Source organism: Dama dama, chromosome 13 (genome assembly GCF_033118175.1).
Source record: "Dama dama isolate Ldn47 chromosome 13, ASM3311817v1, whole genome shotgun sequence".
Classification (NCBI taxonomy): domain Eukaryota; kingdom Metazoa; phylum Chordata; class Mammalia; order Artiodactyla; family Cervidae; genus Dama; species Dama dama.
The window spans coordinates 33,263,888-33,278,602 of NC_083693.1; the positions used below are offsets into that span (position 1 = coordinate 33,263,888).

A 14,715-nucleotide genomic window follows, 5' to 3' on the forward strand; every position below is an offset into this window, starting at 1 on the left:
TGGTATTTTTCACAGAACTAGAACAAATAATTTCACAATTTGTATGGAAATACAAAAAACCTGGAATAGCCAAAGTAATCTTGAGAAAAAAGAATGGAACTGGAGGAATCAACCTGCCTGACTTCAGACTATATACTACAAAGCCACAGTCATCACGACAGTATGGTACTGGCACAAAGACAGAAATATAGATCAATGGAACAGAATAGAAAGCCCAGAGATGAATCCACGAACCTACAGACACCTTATCTTCGACAAAGGAGGCAAGGATGTACAATGGAAAAAAGACAACCTCTTTAACAAGTGGTGCTGGGAAAACTGGTCAACCACTTGTAAAAGAATGAAACTAGAACACTTTCTAACACCATACACAAAAATAAACTCAAAATGGATTAAAGATCTAAATGTAAGACCAGAAACTATAAAACTCCTAGAGGAGAACATAGGCAAAACACTCTCCAACATAAATCACAGCAGGATCCTCTATGACCCACCTCCCAGAATATTGGAAATAAAAGCAAAACTAAACAAATGGGACCTAATGAAACTTAAAAGCTTTTGCACAACAAAGGAAACTATAAGTAAGGTGAAAAGACAGCCCTCAGATTGGGAGAAAATAATAGCAAACAAAGCAACAGACAAAGGATTAATCTCAAAAATATACAAGCAACTCCTGCAGCTCAATTCCAGAAAAATAAATGACCCAATCAAAAAATGGGCCAAAGAACTAAACAGACATTTCTCCAAAGAAGACATACAGATGACTAACAAACACATGAAAAGATGCTCAACATCACTCATTATTAGAGAAATGCAAATCAAAACCACAATGAGGTACCATTACACGCCAGTCAGGATGGCTGCTATCCAAAAGTCTACAAGCAATAAATGCTGGAGAGGGTGTGGAGAAAAGGGAACCCTCTTACACTGTTGGTGGGAATGCAAACTAGTACAGCCGCTATGGAAAACAGTGTGGAGATTTCTTAAAAAACTGGAAATAGAACTGCCATATGACCCAGCAATCCCACTTCTGGGCATACACACTGAGGAAACCAGATCTGAAAGAGACACGTGCACCCCAATGTTCATCGCAGCACTGTTTATAATAGCCAGGACATGGAAGCAACCTAGATGCCCATCAGCAGATGAATGGATAAGGAAGCTGTGGTACATATACACCATGGAATATTACTCAGCTGTTAAAAAGAATTCATTTGAATCAATTCTAATGAGATGGATGAAACTGGAGCCCATTATACAGAGTGAAGTAAGCCAGAAAGATAAAGAACATTACAGCATACTAACACATATATATGGAATTTAGAAAGATGGTAACGATAACCCTATATGCAAAACAGAAAAAGAGACACAGAAGTACAGAACAGACTTTTGAACCCTGTGGGAGAATGTGAGGGTAGGATATTTCAAAAGAACAGCATGTATACTATCTATGGTGAAACAGATCACCAGCCCAGGTGGGATGCATGAGACAAGTGCTCGGGCCTGGTGCACTGGGAAGACCCAGAGGAATCGGGTGGAGAGGGAGGTGGGAGGGGGGATCGGGAGGGGGAATACATGTAACTCTATAGCTGATTCATATCAATGTATGACAAAACCCACTGAAATGTTGTGAAGTAATTAGCCTCCAACTAATAAAAAAAATAAAAAGGATCTGGCACTATAAATAAAGGTCTTATATGAAGATCATAAGCTACATCCCTCACTCTTTATTATTCAGCCTGAGTTGTTCCAGTTGTCCAGCTGGCTCCCTGCAGGTGCACTGTGAGATGTATTAATGCCCCATGTATGCTCCTTCAGAATCAGCAATGTCACGTACTAACACGGCCCCTCAGTAGCTCATCTGGCCTGCCCCCTACATAAAGCCTACAGTAAAAGCACTGCGTTCTAAGTATATTGTGACCTCTCAAAATTACTTGAAATTTTTTAAAGATTAAAATGGCAAGGTTTTTCAAAGTTTTATGGAGTGAAAAGCAAATTGTCTTTTAGTGTGAGATCACTCTGTCAACTAACAAGTGATGGTTTTATATTCTTGAAGATAATTAGGAGCTGGTTTTCAACAGATTTTTTGAACTGTTATATTGCAACTTATTTCCTTATTATGCCTGGGGTCCTTCTAAGAATGTATTATTTTCACACACAAAAAAGAAAGAAAGTATTATTTTCAGATATTAAGATGATCTAATTACCTGTTTGTTAATTCAAATATACTCAAATTTTTTAAATTCTTTTCCTGTCCTCTTGTACACATTTTCTTTTTCCATATTGTGCTTTCTTCCCCTACAGTGAATTTGTTGACTTGTTTATAGACTTCTCTTTACCTGAAACCATTTTATAATAAGATCACAAGCTTTTTTCCCCTCTGTAATTTAACCTCACTTCATAAACTTTCATAGGTAAAATGGTCTTTTTATTTCTCCACATTCTTAGTCAGCTGGCCCCCACAATCCTTCTTATTGACATATTCAAACAGACAAGTTGTTTGTCCTTGTTTTCTTTTCTTAAGCATAGAGATTCCTTGGTACTATAACCTTATAATAGTTTTTCTTAGTAATGTTATTGAAAGTGTTCTGTGATGTACAGTTCTCTTCTCCTTCACAGCCAGGGTTACTGATTGTCTCTATGAGCAAGTGTAGGTAGGGCTTCCTTAGATCCTGAGTGAGTAAGGAAACCTTGGTCCTCGAGTAATATTTATTATGCTCCCACCTGGCATCAGGTGCTGCTTTAGGCAGTAGAGCTATTGTGGTGAACAAAACCAAGGTTCCCTCTCACAGAGATTATATTCTAATGTGAAGACACAACAGATACTCACTGTCAGGGGAATTCTTATAATAAAAATAAAGCAGAATAAAAGAATAGAGAATGACAGGGTAAGAGGTGCTATTTTAAGTTGGGTTGTAAGGGAAAAAATCTTCTGATGCCATGCTATGTGAGTAGACATTTGAACAAAGTAAGGGCATGAATGGACCATGAGCTTTTCTAAGAGAAGAGACACTGCCAAGGGAAGGACCTTGGTATCTTTGCCTAGCCCTCTGGACCTCAGGACTTCTCATCCTCCATTCAACCCCACCCCCAACTACCATCTGGACTCCTGTAGTACCTGAAACCTCTAAGGGACCACTGTGTGGCACCTCTTACTCCAGCATTCTGATGAGATTCCCCTGATGTTGGTGCCTGTTTGTATTTTGATCACTTCCTATTCAATCTATTGATGAGAGACAGTTCCCCACATATGTTTTTGGTAATGGCTCAACACAAAACACTGGACAGGTAAAATGCCAACTATTTATTAATTCCATAAACTCACTCCCAGAGGAGGAAGACACTGCATGCCATGCAAGGCGACCTAGAGGTTGCCCTCAGAAGCAGTGAACAGCTGGGGCAATGGGAGGTAGGTTTTGTAGTATCAAGAGAGTAGGGTTCCCACAGGAGGGTGTGATTGTCTTGTTTGAATAATTCAGAGGCTAGAAGGGAACCAAAACCTGCTACTTAGGGATAGAGAGAAACTGTGCTTATTCCCTCTGATGAGGATTTTTTGACCAGGGGACCTTGTCCATGGAGCAGAATGAGGAAGAGAACTTGTGAGTAGGCCATTCAGAACCATCCCAGTGTTACAGAATGTTGAGGCAGCACATAATATTGAGCTAGCTGTCTTATACCACAGTCTGAACCAAATTATTTGTTTCCCAGTGAGTACTATGAACTCAGCAGAGTCACCAGAATTATCAGACTTCATAGCTTAAGATTGGAGCTTAGATATCTGAGGGTAATGAATAATAACTTAGTCAAAATAACAATATAATGTTTTAAATAAATTAGCATAGAAGATGATGACCACCACCCCCTTTTTTTTAAAGAACTTTAACTCTTTAACAAGGAAGTTCTGTTGTTTTTTTTAAAAGCAAAATTTAAGGGTAGAAGAGAGCACAAAGTCCAGGAAGTTACTCTAGTGAGATATGACTGTCTATGCAGAGTATTCAGGAGGTAGAGAATAACCTTTTGCCATATTTTGTTATGAACAGATAGAGTATTCCAAGACCAGTTTGTTATTTTAACAGAGAAAACCAAATTCTGGTTTTGTATTAATAAGTATTTGACATTAATGGGTTTACAAGCTTTCACTTTTTAATATTACAAATAAATCCATCAAAACTGAGCCAGCTCTGGCAAAATTTTAACATTTCATTGCATATTTTTAGACTATTATTTGCAGTTATTGTTGTCCAGGGCAAATAAATTTCCCTTCGTACAAATATATAGCTTTCAGTATCCAGATTTGTCCTCTTTTACACTATGGTGCAACCGAGATACTTAACTTCAAGTAGAGGACTAACCTTTTCCCATTAATAAACAAGAGCATATGCCATTTGTTACCTTTGCATACATGGTTGTACTTCTTGTCACTATTGCTCTTAGTATAGTCTCAATTTCCATATTAAATTATTATTTAACCAAAGTAACTAACTCCTATTTCACAGAGAAGTTGAGAAATCGTCACATGTAAGTGTTTTAACAAACCAGAAAAGCTCATGGATGCACATAATACATATATCCTTTCCAGTACATTTAAAAGTTAAAAGTCACATATTTGTTAAAACTACACTTGGCTGGGGAGAAGGCAGTGGCAACCCACTCCAGTGCTCTTGCCTGGCGAATCCCATGGACAGAGAAGCCTGGTAGGCTGCAGTCCATGGGATCGCACAGAGACGGACACGACTGAAGTGACTTAGCAGCAGCAGCACACTTGCTGAAGGCTTCCCACGTGGCACTAGAACCTGCCTGCCAATTCAGGAGACATAAGAGGTATGGGTTCGATCCCTGGGTTGGGAAGATCCCCTGAAGGGGGGCATGGCAACCCACTCCAGTATTCTTGATTGGAGAATCCCATGGACAGAGAAGCCTGGTGTGCCACAGCCCACGGGGTCACAAAGAGTCGGACGTGACTGAGCAACTGAGCATGCAGCACACACACTTGCTGACCAGTCGTTTCAGCATTCTATCTTAGGAATTATTCAAAGATGCAGAGATTATCCTTTAATTAATTTAATTATTAGTCCAAGGTCTTAAAGAAACTGTGTTTGATCTTAACATCCCACAGAATATAATTACTATTGATACAGGAGAGTTTGTCAGAATTGTAATTTAAGTTTACATTTCCTTAATCCTAAACATTATATGGAAGTAATACTAGTATATGGAAGATACTAGTAAATTAGTATCTTCAGGAGAAACCCCAATTTTATATTTTTATTCACCTATGTTACACTCTACCATGATTAAATCCAGATAAAGACAAATAGTTGTTTTTAAACCAGAATTGTAAACCAGTCTGATTTGTTCAAAGATTCACTTTGATTACTTAAATTTGGATTCATGTATAAAAATATTCCTGTGAGAAGGGTTTTTTCCCTTAAAAGGCCACCACATTTAATATAGTGTAGCACTCCTTTAAAAGATTGAGAATTATATGTACATTTTATACATTTTTTAAGAGTATTAGGCAAATAAATGTGCACTGATGCAATTTTGCAGTCTCAGTGCAAAAATGCTGTAGATTTAAGCAGACTTAGTTAATCATAGGAAGCAAAGGTGGCTCATCTGAAGGACCCCCAGCAGGAGGGTGGAATGTCTTATCATTAACATCAGAAACAGCTGGGGAGCCGCCCTACACTTTTGGTGGGAATATGATTTGGTGCCACCGCTCTGGAGAACAGTATGAAGGTTCCTTAAAGATCTAAACATAGAGCTGCCATGTGACCCTGCAATCCCACTCTTGGGCATATATTCCAGAGAAAAATGTAGTCTGAAAGAATGCACCCCAGTGTGTGTAGCTGGAGGTTCTTAAAACACTGGTTCTTGGGCCTAACCCGCAAGATGTCTGTCAGTTGGCCTGGGTTGTGGACTGAGAAGTCACATTTCTCATGAGTCCCCATGTGGTGTTGATGGCGAGGGCCCAGGGATGAGACTCCAAGAACAAGTTTCCTAGGAAACATGAGGCCCCTCCCTCCAGGCCCCACCTCCTCAGGCCCGAGGGACAGAGTCTCAGCTTCTGCCTGACCTCCCCGAAGTGTCTCTGCAGTAAGCAGAGCAGACAAACAAAGAAAATAGCAAGAAGTACTCTACATTCACTTTTTTAACTTCTTGAGGATTGTTATGTTCCTTTATATTAGATTTTTGTAATCTTATTAGTATCTATAACTCAATAAAAACAGAACTCTTTCGTTTTAAGAAATTTATATCTAATTTGTTAATACCCTTCCTAGAAAAAGGACAATCTTTCAAACTCATGCAAAGAAGGGTCAAGACTCTTTCCAGTATAGACACACACAGAGGCCTCAGCTTCAGGTCTACAGCTTCAGCTGCAGGTTAAAGGACGCACTAAATTCATACACTAACTGATCTGGATCTCAAAGGGCTTTTCTTCTTTCCAGTAAAAGCAGGACTTATTCTTCTATAAACCAGAAGACTGTTGTACCAGATTATTTGCCCTGTCGTACCCAAAAGAAACTAGATCCCCATCCTCCTATTATGGGGAGTAACACACTGGCTGTGTGCAACCCAGAATCAGAACCAAACATAGCCAAGAACCAGAAATAAAAGTGAAAATAAAATTCAGGAAAGCAGAAACAGTAGAAAAACAGAAGGTTCAGTACTTTGGCCACCTTATGTGAAGAGCCAACTCATTGAGAAAAACCCTGATGCTGGGTAAGATTGAGGGCAGGAGGAGAAGGGGGCGACAGAGGACGAGATGGTTGGATGGCATCATTGACTCAATGGACATGAGTTTGAGTAAACTCCAGGAGATGGTGAAGGACAAGGAAGCCTGGCATGCTATGTCTGTGGGGTTGCAAAGAGTCAGACACAACTTAGTGACTGAACAACTGGAGATAAAGTTCTGTTGCCACTGAGTATTCACTCTAGAAGCCAAAACAAACACAAAAACTGGTGCCTTGGAGGTGCACTCTTTAATTGGATCAAGAAGGTATATCCGCTTGAACAGCTCGGTATAATTCCAAAACTATCAAAGCATAATTTTCAGAACAAGACTCTCAATAAAATACAGTGAGTGCATGTCAACATTTAACACCTTTTTGAGGGAACCAGAGTGATGGTAAAGCCACTGTCTTGACACTGCTTATCACAGGAGGCACAAACTCAAATATTCAAAGAGGCCAAGCAAGTCGTGTAAGTAAGGGAAGCAGGCATCTACAGCATCACCTGGAGAAAGGTAGGCAGGTTATAGCTGAAAGAACAGACCTTATTTGCAGGCAGCTGTTGATCATCTTCAGCTGATTGTTGCCTTGTGGGAATCAGGCTTAGTGTTGCTCAGCCTTATCTTCAGTATTTTTTCCACAGTAGCTATTAATCTGGATTTTAATAATGAATCTTCCAGTATTAAAGTGTTGACAACTAATTCAGTATTTTTAAAACACTGTATGAGCCAAACAAAACATTTCTTCAGGCTGGACATGGGCCTAAGAGCCATCAGTTTGTAGCTTCTACAGTAGATGTTAGTTACATAACATTACAGCAGAGGAAGAGTTCAATCACAAGTTAATGTCTTATGTGAAAGAAAACTTTTAAAAGATTTTTTAAAAAGATTCACTTTCACTTTTCTCACAGGAGTGAAAAAAAAAAAAAACAAAACCTGATGTGATAGTGTTTTGTCAGCTAGCAATTCAGTGCCTCCCACATACATAAACATATGCATTTCCATATTAATTTCTATTTTTTGTTCATTTAAAATATGTTCACTTTCTGGAGATCTGTATCAAAGCAGTGTGAATATTCTTAACATTACTGAACTATAAGTTTAAAAATGGGTAATATGGAAAATTTTATATTAGGTCTTTTTTACCACAATAATATATGTGTGTGTGTATATATATAAAAAACTGAAAATATATTGAGTTTTAGTCACAATGAAATTATTCATTTTAAATTGTCCATATAGGATAGTGTATTGAATGTTAACATGTACAAGGTTTACACAGACGTTGTATAGTAAGTGGGCTTCCTCAGTGGCTCAGATGGTAAAGAATCTGCTGATAACGCAGGAGACCCAGACTCAATCCCTAGGTCAGGAAAATCTCCTGGAGAAGGGAATGGCAACCCACTCCAGTATTCTTCCCTGGAGAACTCTATAGACAGAGGAGCCTGGTGGGCTACAGTCCCCGGGGTCACAAAGAGTCGGACACAACTTAGTGACCAACACTGTATAGTAGGTAACGGGACAAGCCTAGAGACAAGGAGATAATTTGAAAGGCTGCTATGGCCTTGTCAAAAGATCATGAAAACTTTTTTAGGGAACTAAATTTAGTAATGGGAATGGTATTCAGTTTGGAGACATTTCAGGAGCCAAATTGGAGAAGTTGGTGAAAAACTGAACATAGTGCTTGAGGAAATAATGAAAAAGATTAAGGTTTCTTTCTTGGTAACTGAGTGTGCCAATCCTTAAGACAGGAAACAAAACAAATTCAGAGAAAATTAGTTCAGTTCTAGACAAGGCATGGGATTTCAGGACTTGAAGGAAACCTAGAGGTTTACCTAGTACAACCATCTCATTTTGCAGATGTGAAAGTCTAATATTAAGTGATGTTTTCTATATCACAGTTTAAGTCAGAAGCCAGACTTAATTACAAGTTTCTAGACTCAAAGTCCATCTTCTCTCAGTACGCCAGAACATCTGTTCTGTGACACATGGTTCATTCAGTTCAGAGAGGAATTTGTGATGTGTAGTAATCTTCAGGCTGTTGCCATATGTTAGTTAAGAAGGCCTTAGATTTCTTCAAGACACTGGATACCAGACCCTTTTCCTTGCTCGATAAACTACAAGTATGTCTCTTCTCCCACTCATAGCCTTGTCTTTGTTTTAAGCTGCTTGCAGGACCCATATGGAGAAGGCAATGGCAACCCACTCCAGTACTCTCGCCTGGAAAATCCCATGGACGGAGGTGCCTGGTAGGCTGTATGTAGTCCATGGGGTCGCTAAGAGTCGGACACAACTGAGCGACTTCACTTTCACTTTCCCTTTCATGCATTGGAGAAGGAAATGGCAACCCACTCCAATGTTCTTGCCTGGAGAATCCCAGGGACAGGGGGGCCTGGTGGGCTGCTGTCTGTGGGGTCGCACAGAGTCAGACATGACTGAAGCGACTTAGCAGCAGCAGCAGGACCTGTAAATAAAAATGGTTTGAAGGTATTTGTAATTTCAAGCCTGGGAGTTCAAAACAAAGGTGGGGGCTGCAGATTGGAGATTTAGAAGTCAAAGACCATTCCTTGAAACATTCCAGGAAATAATGGGTCTATATGTAGCATTCTAAAGAGTTTGGACTCTATCCTGTTAGAAGTTCTCAAACTCAGCTGTATGTAAGAATTGATGGATCTGGGGAAGGCTGATGATCTTTACTTTTAAAAAGTTCCAGAGGTTTCATGTGCACAGCTCTGAGAAGCTGTTAAAGGATTTGACACATTGAATATGCTTTTTAAAAACATAATTCCAACTTCAGCTTGTGGGGAGAGACTTGTAGTAGTCCAGGCAAGAGATACCTTTTAGCCACTATGTAATAGTTTGTTAATTTTACATAATTCTCCTATTTTGTAATGCTTATGTTTCTAGGGAGTGTGTGTGTGTATGTGTAAAAATTTGCTGCTATCCCCCCAAAGTGCATCTTTTTTGTTTCTTTGTTATTCTCTTGAATTACTTCACAGGGACAGATTCCCAAGTGTAATTCTATTGAACTGAAGGAAGTGAGTAGTTTTGGCTCCTGATTATGTGTTGCCATAATGGTTACCATCAGTTGACAGAGTTACTCTCCATATGATGTGTCAATATGACCTCTAGAATCATTTTATAAGGTTCAGGGAAAAGAAAAATGACTGGAATTTTTATTAGAGTAATTTTATTTTGAAAATAGCAATAAATTATCATGACAATGTTTGTTCATGTTTATGCTATTTAACCTGATTTTATCTTTAACAGATCGATGAACTCCCAGAGGGAGCTGTGAAGCCTCCAGCCAATAAGTACCCTATCTTCTTTTTTGGCACCCATGAAACGTAAGTCAACAAAGCAACATCAATTTTCAACAGTTCTGATTTGATTCTGCTAGATGACATATGTTGTTAAAAATCACTTCATATTATTTTATATGCTCTTAAAATCATTATAACCAATTATATGAAATTACAAAGGTAATTATCTTTTCTTAATGTCAAGATTTTTCATTTATTTTGAATATCATTTATTTCTGCTTAAATGTTGGGCATGACCCAGAAGTTTCCTTTAGGATACTTTTCAGCCCTAGGGTGGTTTCCTTACCATTTCCAGTCATTTATTTGTAGCTCTTGTATATTTCCCTGCTAGAGTTATATCTTCCATTCGTATTTCACAGTCTCTCAGGCCTCTTTACAGTTTGTCAGTCTCTGAAGGAAACGTACCACCTTTGTAACTTTTTACAATTCTGTTGGTCACTGAGTATAGGTTAAACTGTTGAATAAAGGACACTGAAAATACAGTGTCTCGAATAATATAGGAGTTTACTGTTCTTTTTTGGAAACAACCCAGAGAGAGGCAGATAGATCAAGGTGGGTAGTCAGCTCTGTTCCAGGAACCCAGGTTTCTTCTGTCGTGTTGTTCTACCATTCCATGGGGGTATTGGTCTTGTCTGCTTATTTTGAAAAAGGAACAAAAAAGAAAAAACTGGCTCAGCAGCGCTCATGCATCTTCCAGATAGAGGGAAGGCAGAGAGAGAAGAGGTAAGGAAATGACAGGGAAATTGAATATGTCACTTATACTTGTGTTTATTTCAGTGGCAAGAACTTGGTCAGTCATAAGGCCATATCAAGCTGTAAGGAAGCTGGAAACATAGTCTCTAGCCAGGCAGTCCTGTTGGGAAACAAATTGGGAGGAGTAGTCCATTAAAAGGAAGAAGATGGTCATGGGTACTAGGGAACAGTAGGCAACCTTACACACTGAGAACACATATGGTTGTTTACAACAAGGACACGAGTAGGAGTTGCAAATGGGAGCAAAAGCTAAAAACTATGATGAAATCTTGTAAGTCTTCAAAGTCAGGGTTGTCCCCTATGTTCATGTGAATGTTAGCAGAGCCAGGTGTGAACTTCTCCTTACTTTGCTGTCTCTAGCACCCTCACATCTTCCTTATTCTCCTACTGAGAATTAGCCGGGAGAAGGCCCTTTAAGACATAGTTCTTGCTTGTCTTCATCTGAGAGACATGTTTCTTTCAAGAGGTTAGTTTTCTTTTCTTTGTTTTGTTTTTATCTAATAGACACTTGTGGACAATGCAACTTAACGTGTTTTTCTCCTTGAAGAGGTTGCCAGAGGCTTAGAAATAAATGTTTTACCAAAGTAATAAGTGCTCAGGGCTTTGTGATACCTGTTTTTGTATTTCCCTCATTCCTGACTCTGTTTTGTGTCTATGCATTATTTTGCTTTTCCTTTAGGACTTAATTCTAAGTGATCTGATTGTATATCTAGAACAAGGCAGAATTTAATAAACAAGATTATCACATTCCCACCATATACACGAAAGTCACCCATTTACCCATATTATGTGATGACTTTGATTCACTTAGTAAACATTTTCTGGGTATTCTTTGAGGCGCTTGAAATAAAAGTTGCCCTTTAAGAGCTTGCCACCTGGTATATTGCTAATAAATGTAACAGAATCATTCCAGGGAACAGTATGAAGGATTTTATGGAGCTTTTTCTTCTAGCATCCTTAATATAAGTCAGTGGCATAATTCCAAGCCTCAATTCAGTAAAAGCATTTCTACCAAGGAGCAGTGTATTATAGTCCATTTGTGAGTTTTCTGCTGGTTTGATTGTCTAGGAGTAGATTTTAAAACATCTAGAGGACAGTGAACTTCAGAAAAATTGTTACAAGATTGTTTCAGCTGATCATTTACTAGATATTGGGTGTCCTTGAACCTGAGATTATATGGCCTGACAAGTGCCTAACATTCAGTCTCTGAAGGCAGAGACTATGTGACTGTCGCTGAGCCTGTGTACACAGTGCCATGCATAGTGCCTGGCTCACGGCAGGTGTTTTCAAAAATAGCCATTGAATGAGTTAAAACTGATTGAATGAAATAAATGCAATGGGGGGAAAGTATGCGAAAAGTGAGGGATTTAACAAGAAAACTCTCGGCAGGAGCACCCCCCAGGCAGAGCCAGAATTCTCGGAACATGGCTTTGAATCTGTTGCTCAGACAGATAGGAGATTGGAGCCCACATTTCTTCTGCTACATATAACTCTACCCCTGTAGTTTTAGTCTGGACAATTCTTAAAGCAGCCTTTGCCAGAAAAAAAAATAAATAACATTCTTAGAGCATATTACTTTGAACAGTTTTATTTTCTGGTCTACCCTTTAAAATTTATAAAACATACAGCAAAGTTAACCAATTGAAAGGAGATTTGATTTGTGGAATTATCTGTAAACCAGAAAAACCCGAGATCATCTATCAAAAATAAGAATTTGCTTTAGAATAGCTCATTCAATCAATGTCCCTCTTTCTGGCAATAGCTCACATGGCCAGTTGAATCATTAACCCTGGCTCCTGTGGCATAAAGTACAGACAAGCTCTGGTTAGCATCAATATCTGACATGAACCTCAGGCAGCTTAGCCCACAGTTAATTCCTGTACCTAGAGTCAAGGACGACTGGAGAAAGGTCAAAAGCTGTAGTCTAATAATTCATGTCAAATTGCTCTACAAGTGAAATCACCAGACCCAAAGTCACATGTCCTTCTCATGCTCAGTTTGATTAAAATGTCCAGTAACCTAATAAACTATCTCTGGATGCAGTGAAATGCAATCATGCTGAACAGTTAAAGTTGAACAACCAAGAAGATGTGGTGATTGGAGTCAGAAAGCATGCTTGGGTAATTTTATCAACTTGAATTCTTGATCAGCTGGGCAGTGTAAGGAAGGGACCAGTACTAAGATCCAGTCAGAAAATGGAATTTATAAAATCAACAGTAAACTGTTAACCCATTATCTCAAAGTTTTTAATATCACTTCTGCTGATAAGTTCCAAATACACACCTCTAGCACAGACGTTTTCCCTGAATTCCACATCACCTGCCCAGTTGCCTACTTGGCATCTTCACTGGGATATCTAACTAGGGTTTTCAGATTTAACATCCAGAACTCAGCATGTCATCTTCAAATCTTGTTCTCTCAAAAAATCTTGGCATTTCATTATATTAAGTTCATTCTTCTAATTTTTCAGTCTGTATCCTTGGCAGGTGTGCATGCATGCTCAGTCATGTCCGACTCTCTTCGAGCCCGTGGACTGTAGCTCGCCATGCTCCTTTGTCTATGAGATTTCCCAGGCAAGAATACTGGAATGGGCTGCCATTTCCTTTGCCAGGAGATCTTCCCGACCCAGAGATCGACCCTGCATCACCTGCATTGGCAGGTGAATTCTTTACCACTGAGCCACCTGGGAAGCCCACATCACTGGAGATAGACTCAGTTCCACCCTCTCACGTGCCATATGCGACTCATCAACAAATCACCTTGGCTCTTTCTGGAGAGTGAATTCAGAATCCAGCCACCTCTCACCAACACCCTGGTCCTAGTCACCATTGTTACTACAGTAGCCTCTAATTAGTCTCTCCACTTCTGCCCTAGTACCTAGACCTTCAGTGTGTTTTCAGCACAGCCAGAGTGACCCTTTTAAAACATAAATTGTCACACTCAGAACCGTTAATGGCTTCCCATCTGAGTCAAAGCCTTTGTAGTGGCCTCAGCCCCAACACGATTGTGCTCCCATCCTGGTACCTTTCTGACCTCGTCTCACAACTCTCTCTTCACTCATTTCACTCTAGACACACTAGGCATTCTTCCACCTCAGGGCCTTTTGTACTTGCTCTTCCTTCAACTTGCTCTCCTCTTCCCCAAATAACCACATGGGTCCCTTCTTCACCCTCTTCAGTTCTTGAATGTTCCCTTTTCAGTGAGGCCTTCCCTCTTGATCTGTATTTGTAAAACTGTTAAAATCCACCCCAGTCCTTACTCTGCTTCATCTATAGATTTATTTATTTTTAGCACGTGGTACTATATTTTATTTATCTTTTCTATTGTCTAGACTCCTACCCTTGCTACTAGAATGTATGCTCTATGAGGGCAGAGATGTTCATCTTTTTGTTCCCTGAAGAATGCCCAGCACCTCTGAAACAGCTGACACTTTAGAGATGTTCAGTAAAATGTGAATAAATGAGTCTCAGTTTGAAATGCATCTCAGCCAGGCTGTGGGCCCCACCGTGTCATCTGCCAGATTAATGTCATAGACAGTAATGCTGAAGACTTTGGTTTAAATGCTTGGATCTCTAGGCCAGCCTCAGGATTTATTCTCATTTTCTTTTCGTAATTATGACTAATTTAGGATTAGGTTTAAATTGGATGATTCTATCTGCTTTACCACTTCTAATTTTTTTCTTGTCTAATGCCTCATTAAACACTAATGATTTTTTAATTTATAGAAATAATAATAAATATACTAATGTGGCATATAGAGTTAGAATCATTTTTTACTCCAGTGTTTATGTTTTTACTGTATGTCTTAATAAACCCCTTACCTATGAAAGATTAGCATATATAAGTCTTAGTAAGTCTTAGTAAGTGGTCAAAGTAGACATCCTTAAAACTACTTGTTTAACTAAAAAT

General features: G+C 39.1%; 1 protein-coding gene across 1 annotated transcript in view; it reads left to right on the top strand.

Moving 5' to 3' along the window:
* Nucleotides 1-14,715, top strand: part of HDGFL3 (HDGF like 3) — a 71,158-nt gene that overhangs the window by 38,088 nt on the left and 18,355 nt on the right. Inside the window, exon 2 of the mRNA XM_061158829.1 lies at nucleotides 10,001-10,077. Coding sequence (XP_061014812.1) covers nucleotides 10,001-10,077 — 77 coding nt within the window. The remainder of the gene's footprint in view (nucleotides 1-10,000; nucleotides 10,078-14,715) is intronic.